The sequence below is a fragment of the Elephas maximus genome, chromosome 7, assembly GCF_024166365.1.
Source record: "Elephas maximus indicus isolate mEleMax1 chromosome 7, mEleMax1 primary haplotype, whole genome shotgun sequence".
In the NCBI taxonomy this organism is placed as follows: Eukaryota; Metazoa; Chordata; class Mammalia; order Proboscidea; family Elephantidae; genus Elephas; species Elephas maximus.
The window spans coordinates 134,189,045-134,204,842 of record NC_064825.1 but is presented as its reverse complement, the minus strand read 5'-3'; the positions used below and the strand labels follow the sequence as shown (position 1 = coordinate 134,204,842).

Here is a 15,798-nt window from a genome sequence, read left to right as displayed (position 1 = left end):
TTTGGGAAATAAAAGAAGCAGATTAGGCACAAAAGCAAGGAAGCACAGATGGGGGAAGATAGACACCGCACTACACAGCAATCTCCAAAGAACTGAGGAAAAGAAGCTGAAAAGAGACAAGGACCTTCCCGCAGAGCCAACAGAGAGAGCAAGCCTTCCGCAGCAAGATCCGCAGAGCCCTGTTGCCCCTAGTCCCACAACAAGCCTGCGAGTGATGACTAATCCCAGCTTTGCAAATGAAGAATGAAGCCCTGGTGGTACAGTGGTTAAGCGCTCCACTGCTAACTGAAAGGTCAGCAGTTTGAGCCCACCAACCTCCCCACAGAAGATGAGGTAGTCTGCTTCCCCAAAGATTACAGCCTTAGAAACCTTATGGGGGCAGGTCTGCTCTGTCCGGTAGGGTCACTATGAGTTGGAATCGACTCAGTGGCAACAGATTTGGGTTTGTGTGTATGTGTGTATTTTGCAAATGAAGAAATGGAAGCCTTCAGAGAACAAGAAACTTGCCAAAAGCTAGGCAGTTGGTAAATGGCAGAGGTGGAGTTTGGACCCAGATTTGTTTGACCAACATGCAAACCAGGTGATGAAGGGGGAAGTATCAGGAGAGGGCAGTGTCCCAGAAGCCCAGGAGAGAAGCGAGTGGTTAACAGCATCAGTGTTGGCAGCTTTTTGCAACTTGGAGGGTACAACAGACCTAGGAACTGCAGGTTAGGTGGCGGATGAGGGTAGAAACCAGTGTCAGCAGACAGAACAGTGGGATTTCCAGGCAGGGAGGGGCAGGGGGTTCTTGCTTTAATACACCCCCTCTGAACCAAACTCAAGGAGCCCTGGGGGCACAATGGTTATGCACTTGGCTGCTAACCAAAAGGTCTGCAGTTCAAGTCCACCCAGTGGCTCTTCAGGAAGAAGACCTGGTGATCTTCTCCTGTAAAGACTCCTGTCCAGGAAACCCTATGGTGCAGTGCTACTCAGTCACATGGGGTCACTATGAGTCGGAATCAACCTCACAGCACTGAACAATAACAACAACAATCCAAACTCAGAAACAATCTGAGATAAAGTATATAAAACCGTAACACCAAAAGGACATAACAGGATTGACAAACCTGTTGTCAGCTGCCCAGGAAGGGGAGGGAGTGTAATCTCTGGGGCATTTCCAGGCGAGAGAGTCTTCGATCAGCTGTGGGCAGTTCTCCAGAGAAGGAGAAGCTGGGAACCATTAGGAGTCAACACTTTCAGCACCAGGGGGTGGTTGTACCAATCAAAACCAAACCAAGCCAGTTGCTGGGGAGTTGATTCCGTTTATCAGACTAGAACTGCTCCATAGGGTTTTCTTGGCTGTAATCTTCACAGAAGCAGATTGCCAGACCTTTCTTCCATGGCACTGCTGGGTGGGTTCAAACCACCAACCTTTAGGTTAGTAGTCAGAGAAAATTGTTGGTATCACCCAGAGACCTGTTATGCCAAGAGCTTACGCCTACCATGCTAGTAGAAGGAGTCTCAGGCTGGTGGAAATGGTTGATACACTGGGCTGCTAACTAAAAGGTTGGAGGTTTGAGCCCACCCAGAGATGCCTCAGAAGACAGGCCTGGTTATCTACTGCCAAAAAATCATCCCCTGAAAACCCTGCGGATCAAGGATGTGGGAACATTAGGACATTTATCCATTGCTTCTGGGAATGCACAATGGTACAGCTGTCGTGGAAAACAGTGTGGCAGTTCCTCAAAAAATTAAAAATAAAACTACCATGTTGTTGTTAGGTGCCGTCGAGTCAGTTCCGACTCATAGCGACCCTATGCACAACAGAACGAAACACTGCCGGGTCCTGCGCCAGCCCTACAACGCCGTTGCTATGCTTGAGCCCCCTGTTGCAGCCACTGTGTCAATCCATCTCGTTGAGGGCCTTCCCCTTTTACGCTGACCCCGTACTCTGCCAAGCATGATGTCCTTCTCCAGGGACTGATCCCTCCTAACAACACGTCCAAAGTATGTAAGATGCAGTCTTGCCATCCTTGCTTCTAAGGAGCATTCTGGTTGTACTTCTTCCAAGACAGATTTGTTCATTCTTTTGGCCGTCTGTGGTATATTCAATATTCTTCACCAACACCACAGTTCAAAGGCGTCAACTCTTCTTCGGTCTTCCTTATTCATTGTCCAACTTTCACATGCATATGATGGGATTGAAAATACCATGGCTTGGGTCAGGCGCACCTTAGTCTTCAAGGTGACATCTTTGCTTTTCGACACTTTAAAGAATAGATTTGATGCATTGAACATTAATGACCGAAGACCAGACGAGCTGTGGAATGACGTCAAAGACATCATACATGAAGAAAGCAAGAGGTCATTGAAAAGACAGGAAAGAAAGAAAAGACCAAGATGGATGTCAGAGGAGACTCTGAAACTTTCTTTCAAACACTGAGCAACTAAAGCAAAAGGAAGAAATGATGAAGTAAAAGAACTGAACAGAAGATTTCAAAGGGCAGCTCAAGAAGACAAAGTATTATAATGACATGCGCAAAGAGCTGGAGATAGAAAACCAAAAGGGAAGAACACACTCTGCGCGTTTCTCAAGCCAAAAGAACTGAAGAAAAAATTCAAGCCTGGAGTTGCAATAGTGAAGGATTCTGTGGGGAAAATATTAAATGACGCAGGAAGAACTACCATATGACCCAGCAATTCCACTGCTAGATATATACCCAAAAGACTTGAAAGCAGAGAATCAAAAAAAGACTTGTACATCAGTGTTCATTGCAGCACTATGCACAATAGCCAAAAGGTGGAAACAATGCCCACAACAGGTGAATGGATAAACAAGATGTGGTACATAAATACAATGGAGTACTACTCAGCCAGTAGGAGGAATGAAACCTTGATACATGCTACAATATGGATGAAGCCGGAAGACATTATCCTGAGTGAAATCAGTCAGTCACTAAAGGACAAACATTGTATGACCTCATTTATACAAAAAGCCAAGAACAGAGGTATAGAGGCTAAAGTGTCTTAGTGGTTACCAGGGGTAGGAGGGAAAGGGAAGGAGGTTATTGCTTATGAAGTACTGAGTTTCTGTTTTAGGTGATGGAAAAATTACATTGATTAAGGGTAGGGTTGCACAGCAGATTAATGTAATTGTTATCAATAAAAAGTTGAATTGGGCAAAGTTGTGTGATATATATATTTACAACAGTGGCCAAAAAAAAAAGAGTGGCTGCTTATGTACAACCAAACACATCATGGGATTTGATTCCTTGGTTTGGAGGCTTAGAGTCATGGTTTCATGGGACATCCCAGTTAGCTGGTCTAATAACGTGTTTAGTACTTCTATTCTGCCTCCTAATTAGTTCTGTAGTGCCTGGGTTCTTAAAAGCTTGCAAGTGGCCATCCAAAGCACAAGAGTTTGTCTCTATTTGCCTGGAGCAACAGAGAAAGAAGGAGAGTCAGGAATAGAACGTGGAAATGAAATGTGTGGCTGATTGCCTCCATGAACAACTGCTCCTTTGCCATGAGACCAGAAGAAATGGATGGCACCTGGCTACCATTACTGAACATTTTGATCAAAGATTCTATAGAAGAATCCTGATCAAAAGGGGGGAAATATAGAACAGAATTTCAAATTTTCATGGACTGCAGACTTTCTGGAGCCATGGAGACTTGTTGAACCCCTGAAACTATCATATTGAGATAATCTTTAAACCGTAAAATTATCTCTTGAAGTCGTCTTAAAACCAAATAATAGTTTAGCTTAACTAGTAAAAAATATCTGAGCATTATGCTCTTTTGAGAACTATCATATGGGATCGAAGTGACAACAGCAACTTGAAAGATTAGATAGGAATCTTAGGGGGCTGTGAGTTTATGTTAATGAGGGAACAATTCAGAAAAGGAGGGTGAGAATGGTTGCCGAAGTTAAAGAATGTCATCAATGTCACTGAATCGCACATGTAGAAACTTGAATTGGTGTATGTTATTGCTGTGTATAAGGAAACCCTGGTGGCATAGTGGTTAAGTGCTACGGCTGCTAACCAAAGGGTTGGCAGTTCGAATCCGCCAGGCACTCCTTGTAAACTCTACAGGGCAGCTCTACTCTGTCCTATAGAGTCACTATGAGTTGGAATCGACTCGACGGCGCTGGGTTTGGTTTTGTTTGGTTTATTGCTGTGTATATTCTCAACAACAACAAGAAAATAAATTTTAAAAAATTAAAGAGAAAATCCTATGGAGAACATAGTTCCACTCTGACACATGTGAGGTCACCGTGAGTTAGAATCAACTTGATGGCCTCTGGTTTAGCATATATATGTAACAATAAAGTTGAGTTTAATTTTCTGTCACAGTGCTGCTGTAACAGAAATATGACAAGTGGATGGCTTTAACAAAGAGAAATGTATTCTCTCACAGTCTAGGAGGCTAGAATTCTGAATTTAGGTTGCCATCTCCAGGGGAAGAATTTCTCTTTCTGTCAGCTCTGGAGGAAGGTCCTTGTCATCAGTCTTCCCTGGTCAAGGAACTTCTCAGCGCAGGGACCCCAGGTCCAAAAGACTTGCTAGTCTCCTGACTCTTGTTTCTTGGTGGTATGAGGTCCCCTTGTCTCTCTGCTGGTTTCTCTCTCTTATATCTCAAAAGAGATTGACTTAGAACACAACCTAATCTTACATATTGAGTCCTGCCTCAATAACGTAACTGCCAGTAATCCTACCTCATCAATATCATTAAAAAAAACAAAACAAAACACCAAAAACCCATCGCTGTCAAGTCAATTCATAGCAACCCTATAGGAGAGAGTAGAGGGGCCCCATAGAGTTTCCAGGGAGTGGCTGGTGGATTCAAACTGCCAAACTTTTGGTAGAGGTAGGATTTACAAAAAACAGGAAGATCACATCATATGACAAAATGGTGGACAGTCACACAATACTGGGAATCATGGCCTAGCCAAGTTGACAGACATTTCTGGGGGCCACAATTCAATTCATGACAGGTATTGGCTTAGAAAATGAAGAAAATTTTCAGTCTTGCATGTTAGGTTACCCGTTGCCATCCAGTCAATTCCGACTCACAGCGACCCTATAGGACAGAGTAGAACTGCCCCATAGTGTTTCCGAGGAGTGGCTGGTAGATTTGAACTGCTGACCTTTTGGTTAGCAGCCCTGCTCTTAACACTGTGCCACCAGGGCCCACTTGTCAGGTTAGGGCATCCCTGTTCTTCCCTTCTCTTCCCCAAACTGAGTCCCCATCATGAAGCAGAGATCAGGAGACAGTAGCGTGTGATGTGAAAGTAGGAACAGCAGCTAAAATGTCACTGCCTTGTCCTCTCCACAAGGACCTGGATCTTTAAAACGATGCTCCCTGCTGTGAACTCACAGACCGACACTCTCTTTTCCTCCAGTGGTGCCACTAGGGTTGGTGTCACCCCCCATACTAATCACCACAATGTTGTAGCTAAAACACCAGAAAAAAATTTTTACTGTATTTTAGATGAGGGTTTACAGAGCAAACTAGTTCCTCGTTAAACAATTAATACACACATTGTTTTGTGACATTGGTTGCCACCCCACGACATGTCCACACTCTGCCCTTCTCGACCTTGGGTTCCCCAGTACCAGCCTTCCTGTCCCCTCCTGCCTTCTCGTCCGTGCCCCTGGGCAGGTGTGCACATTTAGTCTTGTTTTGTTTTATGGATCCGTCTAATCTTTAGCTGAAGAGTAAAACACCAAAAAATTTGACAAAATCAGCGACTATGAGAACGCTGGCAGCAACGAAAACAAGAGCGCAAGCTTGTAGTGCGTGCAGACGAAACCACGTGAGCCGAAGCGTCGTTGTAAATGGGCGATAATGACAGCCCTGAACAGAGCGCCTGAGAAGGTTCAAAAAGCAAATTAGCGTGCAGTTTTAGCCTGGTAGGTGTGTTCGTACACGTAAGCTGGACTTACAAAGAGTGTTTTTGTTTTTATAGCTAACTGCAGGGATATTTTTATTAAAAAATGATAAATTTCTGCTGAAACACTGCACGAAAATCTTAAAGACGGTCATTTTGGTGTCACCCCTCTGACAGTGTCACCCGGGGCGGTCTGCACCCTCCACATCCCCCAGGGACGCCTCTGTTTTCCTGTCTCCCACAGATGACCGGGAGTATATCCGAGGCATGAAAGAGAAGTGTTGCTATGTGGCTTTGGACTTTGAAAAAGAGCAGGCAAAAGCCGAGTCACCCGCTTTCAAGAGGACGTACCAGCTGCCCGACGGTCAGGAGATGGATGTTGGCAGAGAGAGGTTCTTCTGCCCCGAGGCGCTCTTCAACACAAGCCTCATAGGTGGGTCTCTGGGGAGGACAGAGTTAGCCAGACTGGGACAGCTGAGCACCCCGTAAGAGAGGAGGAACAGGCTGGCCTGGAGGGGACTCCATGTCAGCGGCAAATAGGCACCCCATATCAGAAGCTCGGACCGACCAACACTTATTAAGCACCAATGCTACGAGTTGGAATCAACTCGACGGCCACGGGTTTTTCCTGTGTGCCTGTTGGTAGAGCAGTGGTTAAGAGCTTGGCTGCCAACCAAAAGGTCGGCAGTTCAAATCCACCATCCACTCCTTAGAAACCCTACGGGGCAGTTCTACTCTGTCCTATAGGGTCACTGTGAGTCAGAATCGACTCGACGACAACAGGACGTGTCTGTTAGGAGGCAGTGGTGGCTCAGTGGTGGTATTGTTGACCTCCACGCGGGAGACCTGGGTGCCATTCCCGGCCAGCGCACCTCATGTGCAGCCAGGCTTGTATGTTGCTAGGGTGCTCAACAGGTTCCCGTGAACTTCCAGACTAAGGTGGACTAGGAAGAAAGGTCTGGCAACTGTCTCCCCAAAATCAGCTAATGAAAAACCTATAGATCACAACAGTCTGATGGGGATGGTGCAAGGCTGGGCAGCATTTGGTTCTGTTGTATATGGGCTCAGCATGAGGCGGGAGCTGACTCCACCACAGCCAAGAAGACCAACATGTCCAAAAAATCTCCCTATCTTTCTTTCCTCCTCCCTCTGACTGCCTCTCTCTCCCCACTTCTCTGTCTCTCTTTCACTCTCTCTCCTTCTCCCTCTCTCTGTCTCTCCCTGTGTCTCTCCTGTCTCTCCCCTTCTCTCTCCTGTCTGTCTCTCTCTCCTCCTCTCTCCCCTCCTGCCTCTCTCTGTCTCTTCTCCTCTCTCTCTCTCTCTGTCCCCCCCATCCCCACAGGGAGGAACACCCTGGGCATCCACATGGTCGCCTCCCAGAGTGTCTCCTCCTGCGACCCCACCCTCTGGAAGAACCTCTTCGGCAACATGGTGTTGTCGGGAGGGACTGGCTCCTGCTCCGGCTTGCGATTCCGGCTGCAGAGAGAAATATCTGACGTGGTTTCCCCTTCCATAAACGTGCAGGTAGGTGCTCCGGAATACCTGGAATGCCTGCAGCCTGCCGGTCAGTCCTGGGTGGGGGTAGGGGGTAGGGGCGGAAGCATCAGGAAACAGGATGGACACAAATCCATGGACCTTCACTTCCGTGGGGAGGCGCAATGAACAGTACAAGTGAAAGATAAAGTGGAGGGTGATTCCACGTTAAAAAAAAAAAAAATCTATTGCCATCGAGCTAGTTCTGACTCACAACAACCCTGCAGGACAGAGCAGAGCTGCCCCACAGCGTTTCCAAGGCTATAATATTTATGGGAGTATACGCCAGGTCTTTTTCCTTCAGGGCACCTGGTGGGTTCAAACTGTTGACCTTTTGGTACAGTGAGGGGTCAGGGTGGGCCTCTTCAAGAAGGTGACATTGGAGTAAACACCTGAGGGAGGTGAGAGCGTCATGGATGTCAGGAAGAGTGTTCCAGGCAGAGGGAGTGGCCTGTGCAAAGGCCCTGAGGCAGGAGCCTGTCTTGCTTCCTGGAGGAGGGTCAGGGAAGGCTTGCCTGGGGCTGAGTGGGTAAGGGCAAGGTATAGATGAGTACAGAGAAGCTGCGTTGGCTTTTACCCTGATCTGAGACAGACTGGAAGCCACCAGGAGGTTTGAGCAGAGCAGTGACACGCTCCAGCCAGATGCTGGAAGGATCTCTCCGGCTGCGTGCAGAAGGCAGACTATGGGATACAGGTGTGGAAGTGCGGTGACCCAGCTGAGAAATCTGGTGGCTCAGAGTAGGCTGGGGAGAGGGTGGGAAGGGTCCCATTTGGACTCTTGCTCAAGGCACAGCCAACAGGATTTGCCGAGGGTGTCAACATAGGGGTGAGAGAGAGGGGAGCCGAGGGGCCCTGAACAGCTGGGGAGGTGGAGCAGCCATCACTGAGAGGAGGGTTGGCTGGAGGATGGTCTTGGGGGAAAGGGCTGGTGTTTGGACTGGTGCGGTTTGCGATGCCTACAGTGCATCTAAGTGCAGGTGTGAGGGAGGGATCTGTAGAGTTGGGAGAGGGGCTTGGGCTGCAGACACATACTCAGGAGTCTTCAGTAGAGTCCAGAAGGGAGGAGGTGTAGACAGAGAAGAAGACCTGCAGCTAGCATCGTCTTTAATGGGGAAAGGTAGAACTCACCCCCTAGGGGCATGGACAGGCAGAAATGTCCCGTCACCACTTCTGTTCATCATGACGGTAGAGATTCTAGACATTGCAATAAGGCGAGAAAAAGAAATAAAAAGTCATAAGTAAGAGATAAGTAAATTGGCATAATTAACAGGATTATGGTGGCAAAATGGTTAGTCACTTGGCTGCTAACCAAAAGGTTGGCAGTTGAAACCCTCCCAGCGGCTCCTCAGGACAAAGACCTGGCAACCTGCCCCTGTAAAGATCACAGCCTAGGAAAGCCTATGAGGCAGTTCTACTCCGTCATGTGGGGTGGCCATGAGACGAAGGGGTTAACAGTACCTAATAACACCAACCCATGGAAGCAGTAGTCAGGATTTCAAAAGACGCATTGCATTGGGCAAATTGGCTGCAAGAGATCTCTTTAAAGTGTTAAAAAGCAAAAATGTTGCACTGGGGACTAAGGTGCCCCTGACCCAAGCCATGGTATTTTTAATCTTCTCATATGCATGTGAAAGCTGGACAATGAATAAGGAAGACCAAAGAAGAATTTACGCCTTTGAATTGTGGTGTGGGCGAAGAATATTGAATATACCAAGGACTGCCAAAAGAATGAACAAATCTGTCTTGGAAGAAGTACGACCAGAATATTCCTTAGAAGCAAGGATGTCGAGACTTCTCGCGTACTTTGGGTATGTTGTCAGGAGGGACCAGTCCCTGAAGAAGGACATCATGCTTGGTAAATTAGAGAGAGGGTCAGGGAAAAAGAGGAAGACCCTCAACGAGATGGACTGACATAGTGGCTGCAACAATGGGCTTGAGCATGTGAGGATGGCGCGGGACCAGGCAGTGTTTCATTCTGTTGCACGTAGGGCTGCTATGGGTCGGAACCGACTCGACAGCACCTAACAACAACAACAATCTGTACATAGGGCTCAACATGGCAACCCCGATCAATCCAAGGCAGAGAGCCTGGACAGACAGACGGGAGTGGCCAGCAAAGACATGGAGAAGGAGTCATGGAGTAGGGGAGGAAGCTAAGGAAGTAGGTGCCTGGAGGCCAAGTAAGGGGGATTGGAGCAGGAGGGAGTGGCTGACGGGGAAATCCTGCCGCCTCAGTCGAGCATGACTGGGCCCAAGAACCACCCACTGGAAAGTCACCACCAGGAGGGTATTGGAGACTTTGACAATTACTAGCTGCAGCCCAGGAGAGGGAGGCTGTCGGGGGGTGGTGGGGGGGAGGCTTAAGTTTGGCCACAATAAAGAACAAGGAAGTGAGGTGCTGGCTCAGGGGAGGTGGGGTCAGGAGAGCATTGGCGGTCGTGGTTGCTTTAGGACCGGTGGGCGTGTGCCAACCCACAGGGAGAGGGGAGCCAATGATGCACAAGGGGGCAGAGCTGTCCAGGTAGAGAGTGCGGAGTCTTCCCGTCATCCTAGAGCTGGTGCTGCAAAGGCCAGAGCAAACCACAGAGTGGGGGACTTTAAAGAGCAGAACTTCTTGTCTTGAGGTGAGGGTTGCCTGGGTGTAGCCACCCAGGCTATCTGTCCTAGTCTTGAGGCAGTGACCTTTGTGGGAACCCAGATCTTTGGTCAGAAACAGTTGTATACAAAAGAAACACACTTTACAGAATAGATAGTTTCATCAAACGTACGGTACAAATGAGCAATGCCCTTGCAGGGAGCTGCTGCATGGAGACCCCAGACTGCTTGTCTGAGATGTGTAGTTCAGGCTGGGGTTGTCCTACCCCCTTCCCTCAGCCATTTAAGCCTGTCTATTGAAGTGTTTAATAGCCCCTACAGTTTGAGGGTGATACAGGGCATGAAGAGTCCATTTAAGATCCAGTGGAAGCCTCTGTATAGAATAAGAGGCCCCGATACGATTTACCTGCCAAGAATACCCTGGCCAGTTGGCCCAGGAATCTGACCCTGGGCAGATTGTAGCCTTGGCCAGGGTTTTGTTGGCAGGTCAGCTTTTCCATGCGTCTGGCGTCTTCTGATGATTGTGGCAGTCCATGCGTGTAGGCCCGGTCTAGGATGGCGTGAGAATCTCCACGGACCATCCTCTCTTGAATCCAGGAGGTGGTTGGTCGCTCACCTCTTTGCTCTGGGGCAGAGGACGCTTCAGCCTCTGCAGTCAGTTGGCAAGTGCGTCTGCTCGTTGGTTGTTTTCCCCTCTCAGCACAGGAGCCTTTCTGGTGATCACCCACACAGGTAACAAAAGCTTCTCAGGAGCAAAATTGACTTTATTTGTTGTCGTTGTTCAGATGTCTCATCCCCATAGGGCTTGCTTTATATGTCAATCTGAGGGTTGTCAGTGGCCAGATTGAATGGCCAGGTCATTAGCTATAGTCCACGTCATAGTTTCCACGTGCCGCAGTAAAACGGCCCTAACTGCAGTGATTCCCATCAGGACTTGGAGGCGAACGCTTACAGAAGTGTACGTTAATACATAAACATTATCAATACTTACGGTAGGGGGTTGTGGGGGCCCCGACAGGATTTATCCATAGTCAGGCTTGGGCAAGGGTCTCAATGATGGTGACCTCAGACCCAAAAGTTTCCTCGTTTTGGTGTTAGGTGTTATGGAAATCATGGTCACCTGTGCAGTGATATCTAAAAACCCAAGACATGGAGTTCTTTTCATTTTCTCACTGAACTTTAATTGTAACACAAGGCCTTTGGTCCTCCCTGGTGACAGAGGGACCTCAGCTTAACCCTCAGTCTTAATTATTTCTGAAAGTCAGAAGATCTGGGCAAAGTTGGCAGAGCGCTCGGTCATTTGTGGGGCCGTGCCTCCACCACACCAAGTGCGAGCCTGGGTTCAGCCCAGTTGCCTGGTAACCGGGAGGCGGGCCGTCCTCTTTTAGCTTCCCCCTCACTACTGCAGCTGAGGCTATGTTGCTGCTCGGTTATATTGGCGGGGGCCATTATCAGAGGATTCCAGAGAGGACCTCGAAGGTCTCTTCAAGGCTGCTTAACACAAGCTATCCTGAAGGCCTTTTTACTCCTTTTTTTCTTTTTCTACTGTTTCAACTCTTGCTTTGTGCTGGGTGTTACAGGGTGTTCTCAGCGCCAGGGATCTGCTTAGCGCCTCCAACTACTTCCTGCCCCATTGTTGGAGGGCTTTGAGCAATGGCAAGGGAATTGTTCCCCAACCCCTGAATCCCCCATCTTTACAAACCTGCAGGCAAACGTTTCTAGTTGCTCATCCTGTTCGCGGATGAAGCTGCTCAGCCCGTCAGTTGTGCCCTCACACGACTGCCACACATCCTTTTCCAACTGTAATTCTCCCTTCAGGGCTCTTACCAGCGCTTCAGCAGCCAGTTGGGCTCCAGTGGCCAGCCGTACCGCCCAGAGCTATGGCCATCCCATGGCCGCTACTACTCTCCCAGCTTTTTTTGCCATACTTACGAAGGCACATATCTGCCTACAACTGGGCTATGCTGCTTGGCGTTTTGGGGACATACCCATACTCAGGTGGCAGTCCACAAGCAGAAAAGCATACAATCTACACCTTCCCATACGGAGGTTACTGGCCAACCTGGGATTTCCTCTACAGAGAATACACAGGCCAGACCTCTCCACATGGAGGTAGCTGGCCAATCAGGATTTCCCTCACAAAAAGGCATACAGGCCAGACCTTCCCACATGAAGGTCACTGGCCAACCTGGGATTTCCCCCACAGATTCTTCACCCCCATTAGTCATTTCCTTGGCCCCCTGCCTGGCTCACCAATTGTCCAGGCATGGACCAGTAACTTAAAATTTGCCTCCAAAAATGGAGGATGCCAAGAGACCAAAAAAAAAAAAGAGGTCAACTTCAGTATGGTGGCACAGAAGTTTCATTAGAGAGACTTAACATACAACAGCAAGTCCTGGGTGGCTGCAGGACCAAAGCAGATCTCTGCACCCTGCAGTGGGAGGGCAGAGGTTTTATAGTGGTGGTGGGCAATAGTGGCTCCATGCCAGGGACTTACGTAAGAATGCAAACTGCAATGAATTAGCAGACCACATGGGGCGCTCATGTTCAGCCTAAAAATTTTGTTTCCCTTTCAGTCCACTCCCCACCTCCAAGGTCAGCTCTTACAATCTGGCACATTTTCTCTGCTGTCCCGTTCCCCCCTTGTGCCGCAGTATGAGCGACCCATTTCCCTCCCCCCCAGAAACAGAAGTGGGGCTGGCCAGGTATGGTGCCTGCACATGTACAAGAGAAAGAGAAAGCTACTGTGTGGCCAGAACAGGGGCAAAGCTTCTCTGATAAGGAGGAGGAACTGGGGGAGAGAAAGTGACTCAATTCCCAGCCTCCTTATCAGAGAATGTTCTGGGCCCAAGGCCTTTACTTAGGCAGCCCAGATGGGAGATGTAGAGACAGACCATTTCCCCAACACCCCCTCTTTCCTCTAACTGAGCTGAATTCATCTTGGCACAAGCCCCAGCCTCTGTCCTGCTGAGGCTGCAGGGTTGAGGCCGCCAAGTCACAGCTTAACTCTGCCACTGCTGAATGGACACCATCTCTTTTGATTATAGAAATGCCTTCTCTTAGGAGGCACCTGGGCTTCTTGTTGTTAGCTACCATTGAGTTAGCCTCAATTCATGGCATCCCCAAGCACGATGAAATGAAACGCTGCCTGATCCTGCGTCATCACCATGATCGATTTCGGATTGGACTGTTGCGATCCACCACTGCCCTTAATTTTAGAATAATAAACTTGTTACAGTCGGTCTTCTGATTCCACTAGTTCTGCATCCATGGATTCAACCAACCACAGATCAAAAATATTCAGTGGAAAAAATTCCAAAAAGTGAAGCTTGAATTTGCTGCGCACTGAGCCCTACGCTGAGTCCACGCTAGTGAAGTGTGCAGTCATCCCCTGCTGTACTCTTCCGCCCTTTCACAGATCCTCAGACTCTCTCCAGCACTAGTTGTTTGAGCATTGTTTGCCCCAGTCTTGTTATTATTCCCGAAACAATGTTGTCGTTGTTGTTGTTAGGTGCCGTCGAGTTGGTTCCGACTCATAGCAACCCTATGTACTACAGAACGAAATGCTACCCGGTCTTGTGCCATCCTCACAATTGTTTCTATGCTTGAGCCCGTTGTTGCAGCCACTGTGTCAATCCATCTTGTTGGGGGTCTTCCTCTTTTTCACTGACCCTGTACTTTACCAAGCATGGCATCCTTCTCCAGGGACTGGCCCCTCCTGATAACATGTCCAAAGTACGTGAGACATAGTCTGGCCATCCTTGCTTCCAAGGAGCGTTCTGGTTGTACTTCTTCCAAGACAGATTTGTTTGTCCTTTTGGCAGTCGATGGTATATTCAATAGACTGCCGGGTCTTCCTTCCTAGTCTGTCTTAGTCTGGAAGCTCAGCTGAAACCTGTCCACCATGGGTGACCCTGCTGGTATTTTAATACGGGTGGCATAGTGTCCAGCATCACAGCAACACACAAGCCCCCACAGTAGGACAAACTGACAGACGAGTGGGCGCATTCCCTAAACAAGACAGTATAACAGCTATTGACATAGCATTTACATTGTATTATGTATTTTGAGTAATATAAAGATGATTTAAAATATACAGGAGGATACTATGCCATTTTATATAAGGGACTTGAGCATCCATGGATTTTGGTATCTGCGGGGGGTCCTGGAACCAATCACCCTCAGATACAGAGGGACAACTGTACACTATTAGATACCTAAATGCCCTAAGAAAGGTATGTAATCACGTAAGAAGACAGAAAAGCAAATTTAAAAATGGGGTGAGCTATTACTCTTCCTGCTACAGGTGATATTTGGGGTGCACAGCAGTATCTCCCACCAGTGTCGTGTTGCCCCCAGCTCCCCATGGACACTCTTGCCTGCTTCCTGGGGGTCCTGGGATGATTCATTTTTGCTCTGTCTTCAAGATCCAGCCCCAAACACATGTCTGGTAGATGTCAACTCCTGCCCCTTCCTTCTCTCATCTCCTCTCCCTCACACCCCCGGCCCACCAGGCTGTTGTCTGGGAAATAGAGAGCCCCTGGCCTGTGTCCACCTTTTCCTGGGCTCCTGTCACAGGGTCCCAGGCGAGTGGGCTCTCAGTAAACGATGCGAGTGACAGCCAACTCTCAGACTCTGAGAAGAGGGGTCGTCAGGGTGGGGACACCCTCCTGATTGACTTTTGTAAATGCATCCCTTTAAAGAGCACCTATCCTGAGGCAGGGTGGCAGGGGACTCATGCCAGGAGGCCTTGAGCAAATGACTCAACCTTCTAGGGCCTCCGTGCTCCTGCCTGAGAAATGGGTGTGTAGATGTGACCTTCTCTCAGCCCAGAGGTACTCTGACTTGGCACACAAAATGCCAGGAATAGGAGCCAGATGAAGCATGGGCTTTATAGGGAATATTTAAAATATTTAAAAGGCAATAATGAATTATATCTGCAAGGGGGAAATGACTGTTGATGGAGTTCTTTTAGGGATATTTCTGCGTTCCTGGTCTACAGCCTTGTTTTGATTCTGGTTTCTTCTCCTTTCTCTGCTCCCTCCCTGGTGCCACCTCCATTCCCTGTCATGCCTTCCTTCCCCCCCCCACCCCCAACCCCATCCAGGTGTCCTCCTGCCCGTACTCCATGTACGGCTCTTGGGTTGGGGGCTCCATCCTCTGCTCGCTCTCTACGTTCCAGGACATGTGGATCACCAAGGAAGAGTATGGAGACGTTGGCTCCTCCATCGTCATTAGAAGAAGCTTCTGAGTTGTGGCTTTCTGGAACCCACCCACCACCTGTGCCATCAGCGCCAGCCCCAGGCTCTGGCATCCGCTTGGCTGAATTGATGGGAACTCAGAGCCAGCTCAGACACGAGGACGGCCCTTCCTTCACAGGCTTTAATAAAAAGGGTCATAAGTGCAGCTTCTGCCTCTTCATCAGGGCCGGGCTTGCAGCAGCCTGGGAGGGGCCCACAGGGCACTCCATAGGTTAATGTGGAATAAGGGCTATGTCTTAGTCTCCCAAGGAGCCCTGGTGGCACGATGCTTAAACACTCAGCCGCTAACCAAAAGGTCAACAGTTCAAACCCACCCAGTGGCTCCTTGGGAGAAAGGCCTGCCGACCTGCTCCCATAAGGATGACAGCCTAGGACACCCTATGGGGCAGTTCTGCTCTGTCACAGGGGTCGCTATGAGTCGGCATCTACTCGACAGTACCCAGCAACAATGACCTAGTCTCCTAGGGCTGCTATAACAGAAATACCACAAGTGGGTGGCTTTAACAAACAGACATTTATTTTCTCTCAGTTTAG

The 15,798-nt window shown here is 48.7% G+C and overlaps 1 protein-coding gene across 1 annotated transcript in view; it reads left to right on the top strand.

Moving 5' to 3' along the window:
- The window catches only part of LOC126080696 (actin), a 54,013-nt gene extending 38,759 nt beyond the window's left edge, over positions 1-15,254 (top strand). The window contains exons 7-9 of the mRNA XM_049891875.1: positions 6,120-6,308; positions 7,218-7,399; positions 15,111-15,254. Coding sequence (XP_049747832.1) covers positions 6,120-6,308; positions 7,218-7,399; positions 15,111-15,254 — 515 coding nt within the window. The remainder of the gene's footprint in view (positions 1-6,119; positions 6,309-7,217; positions 7,400-15,110) is intronic.
- The last annotated feature ends 544 nt before the right edge of the window (positions 15,255-15,798 follow it).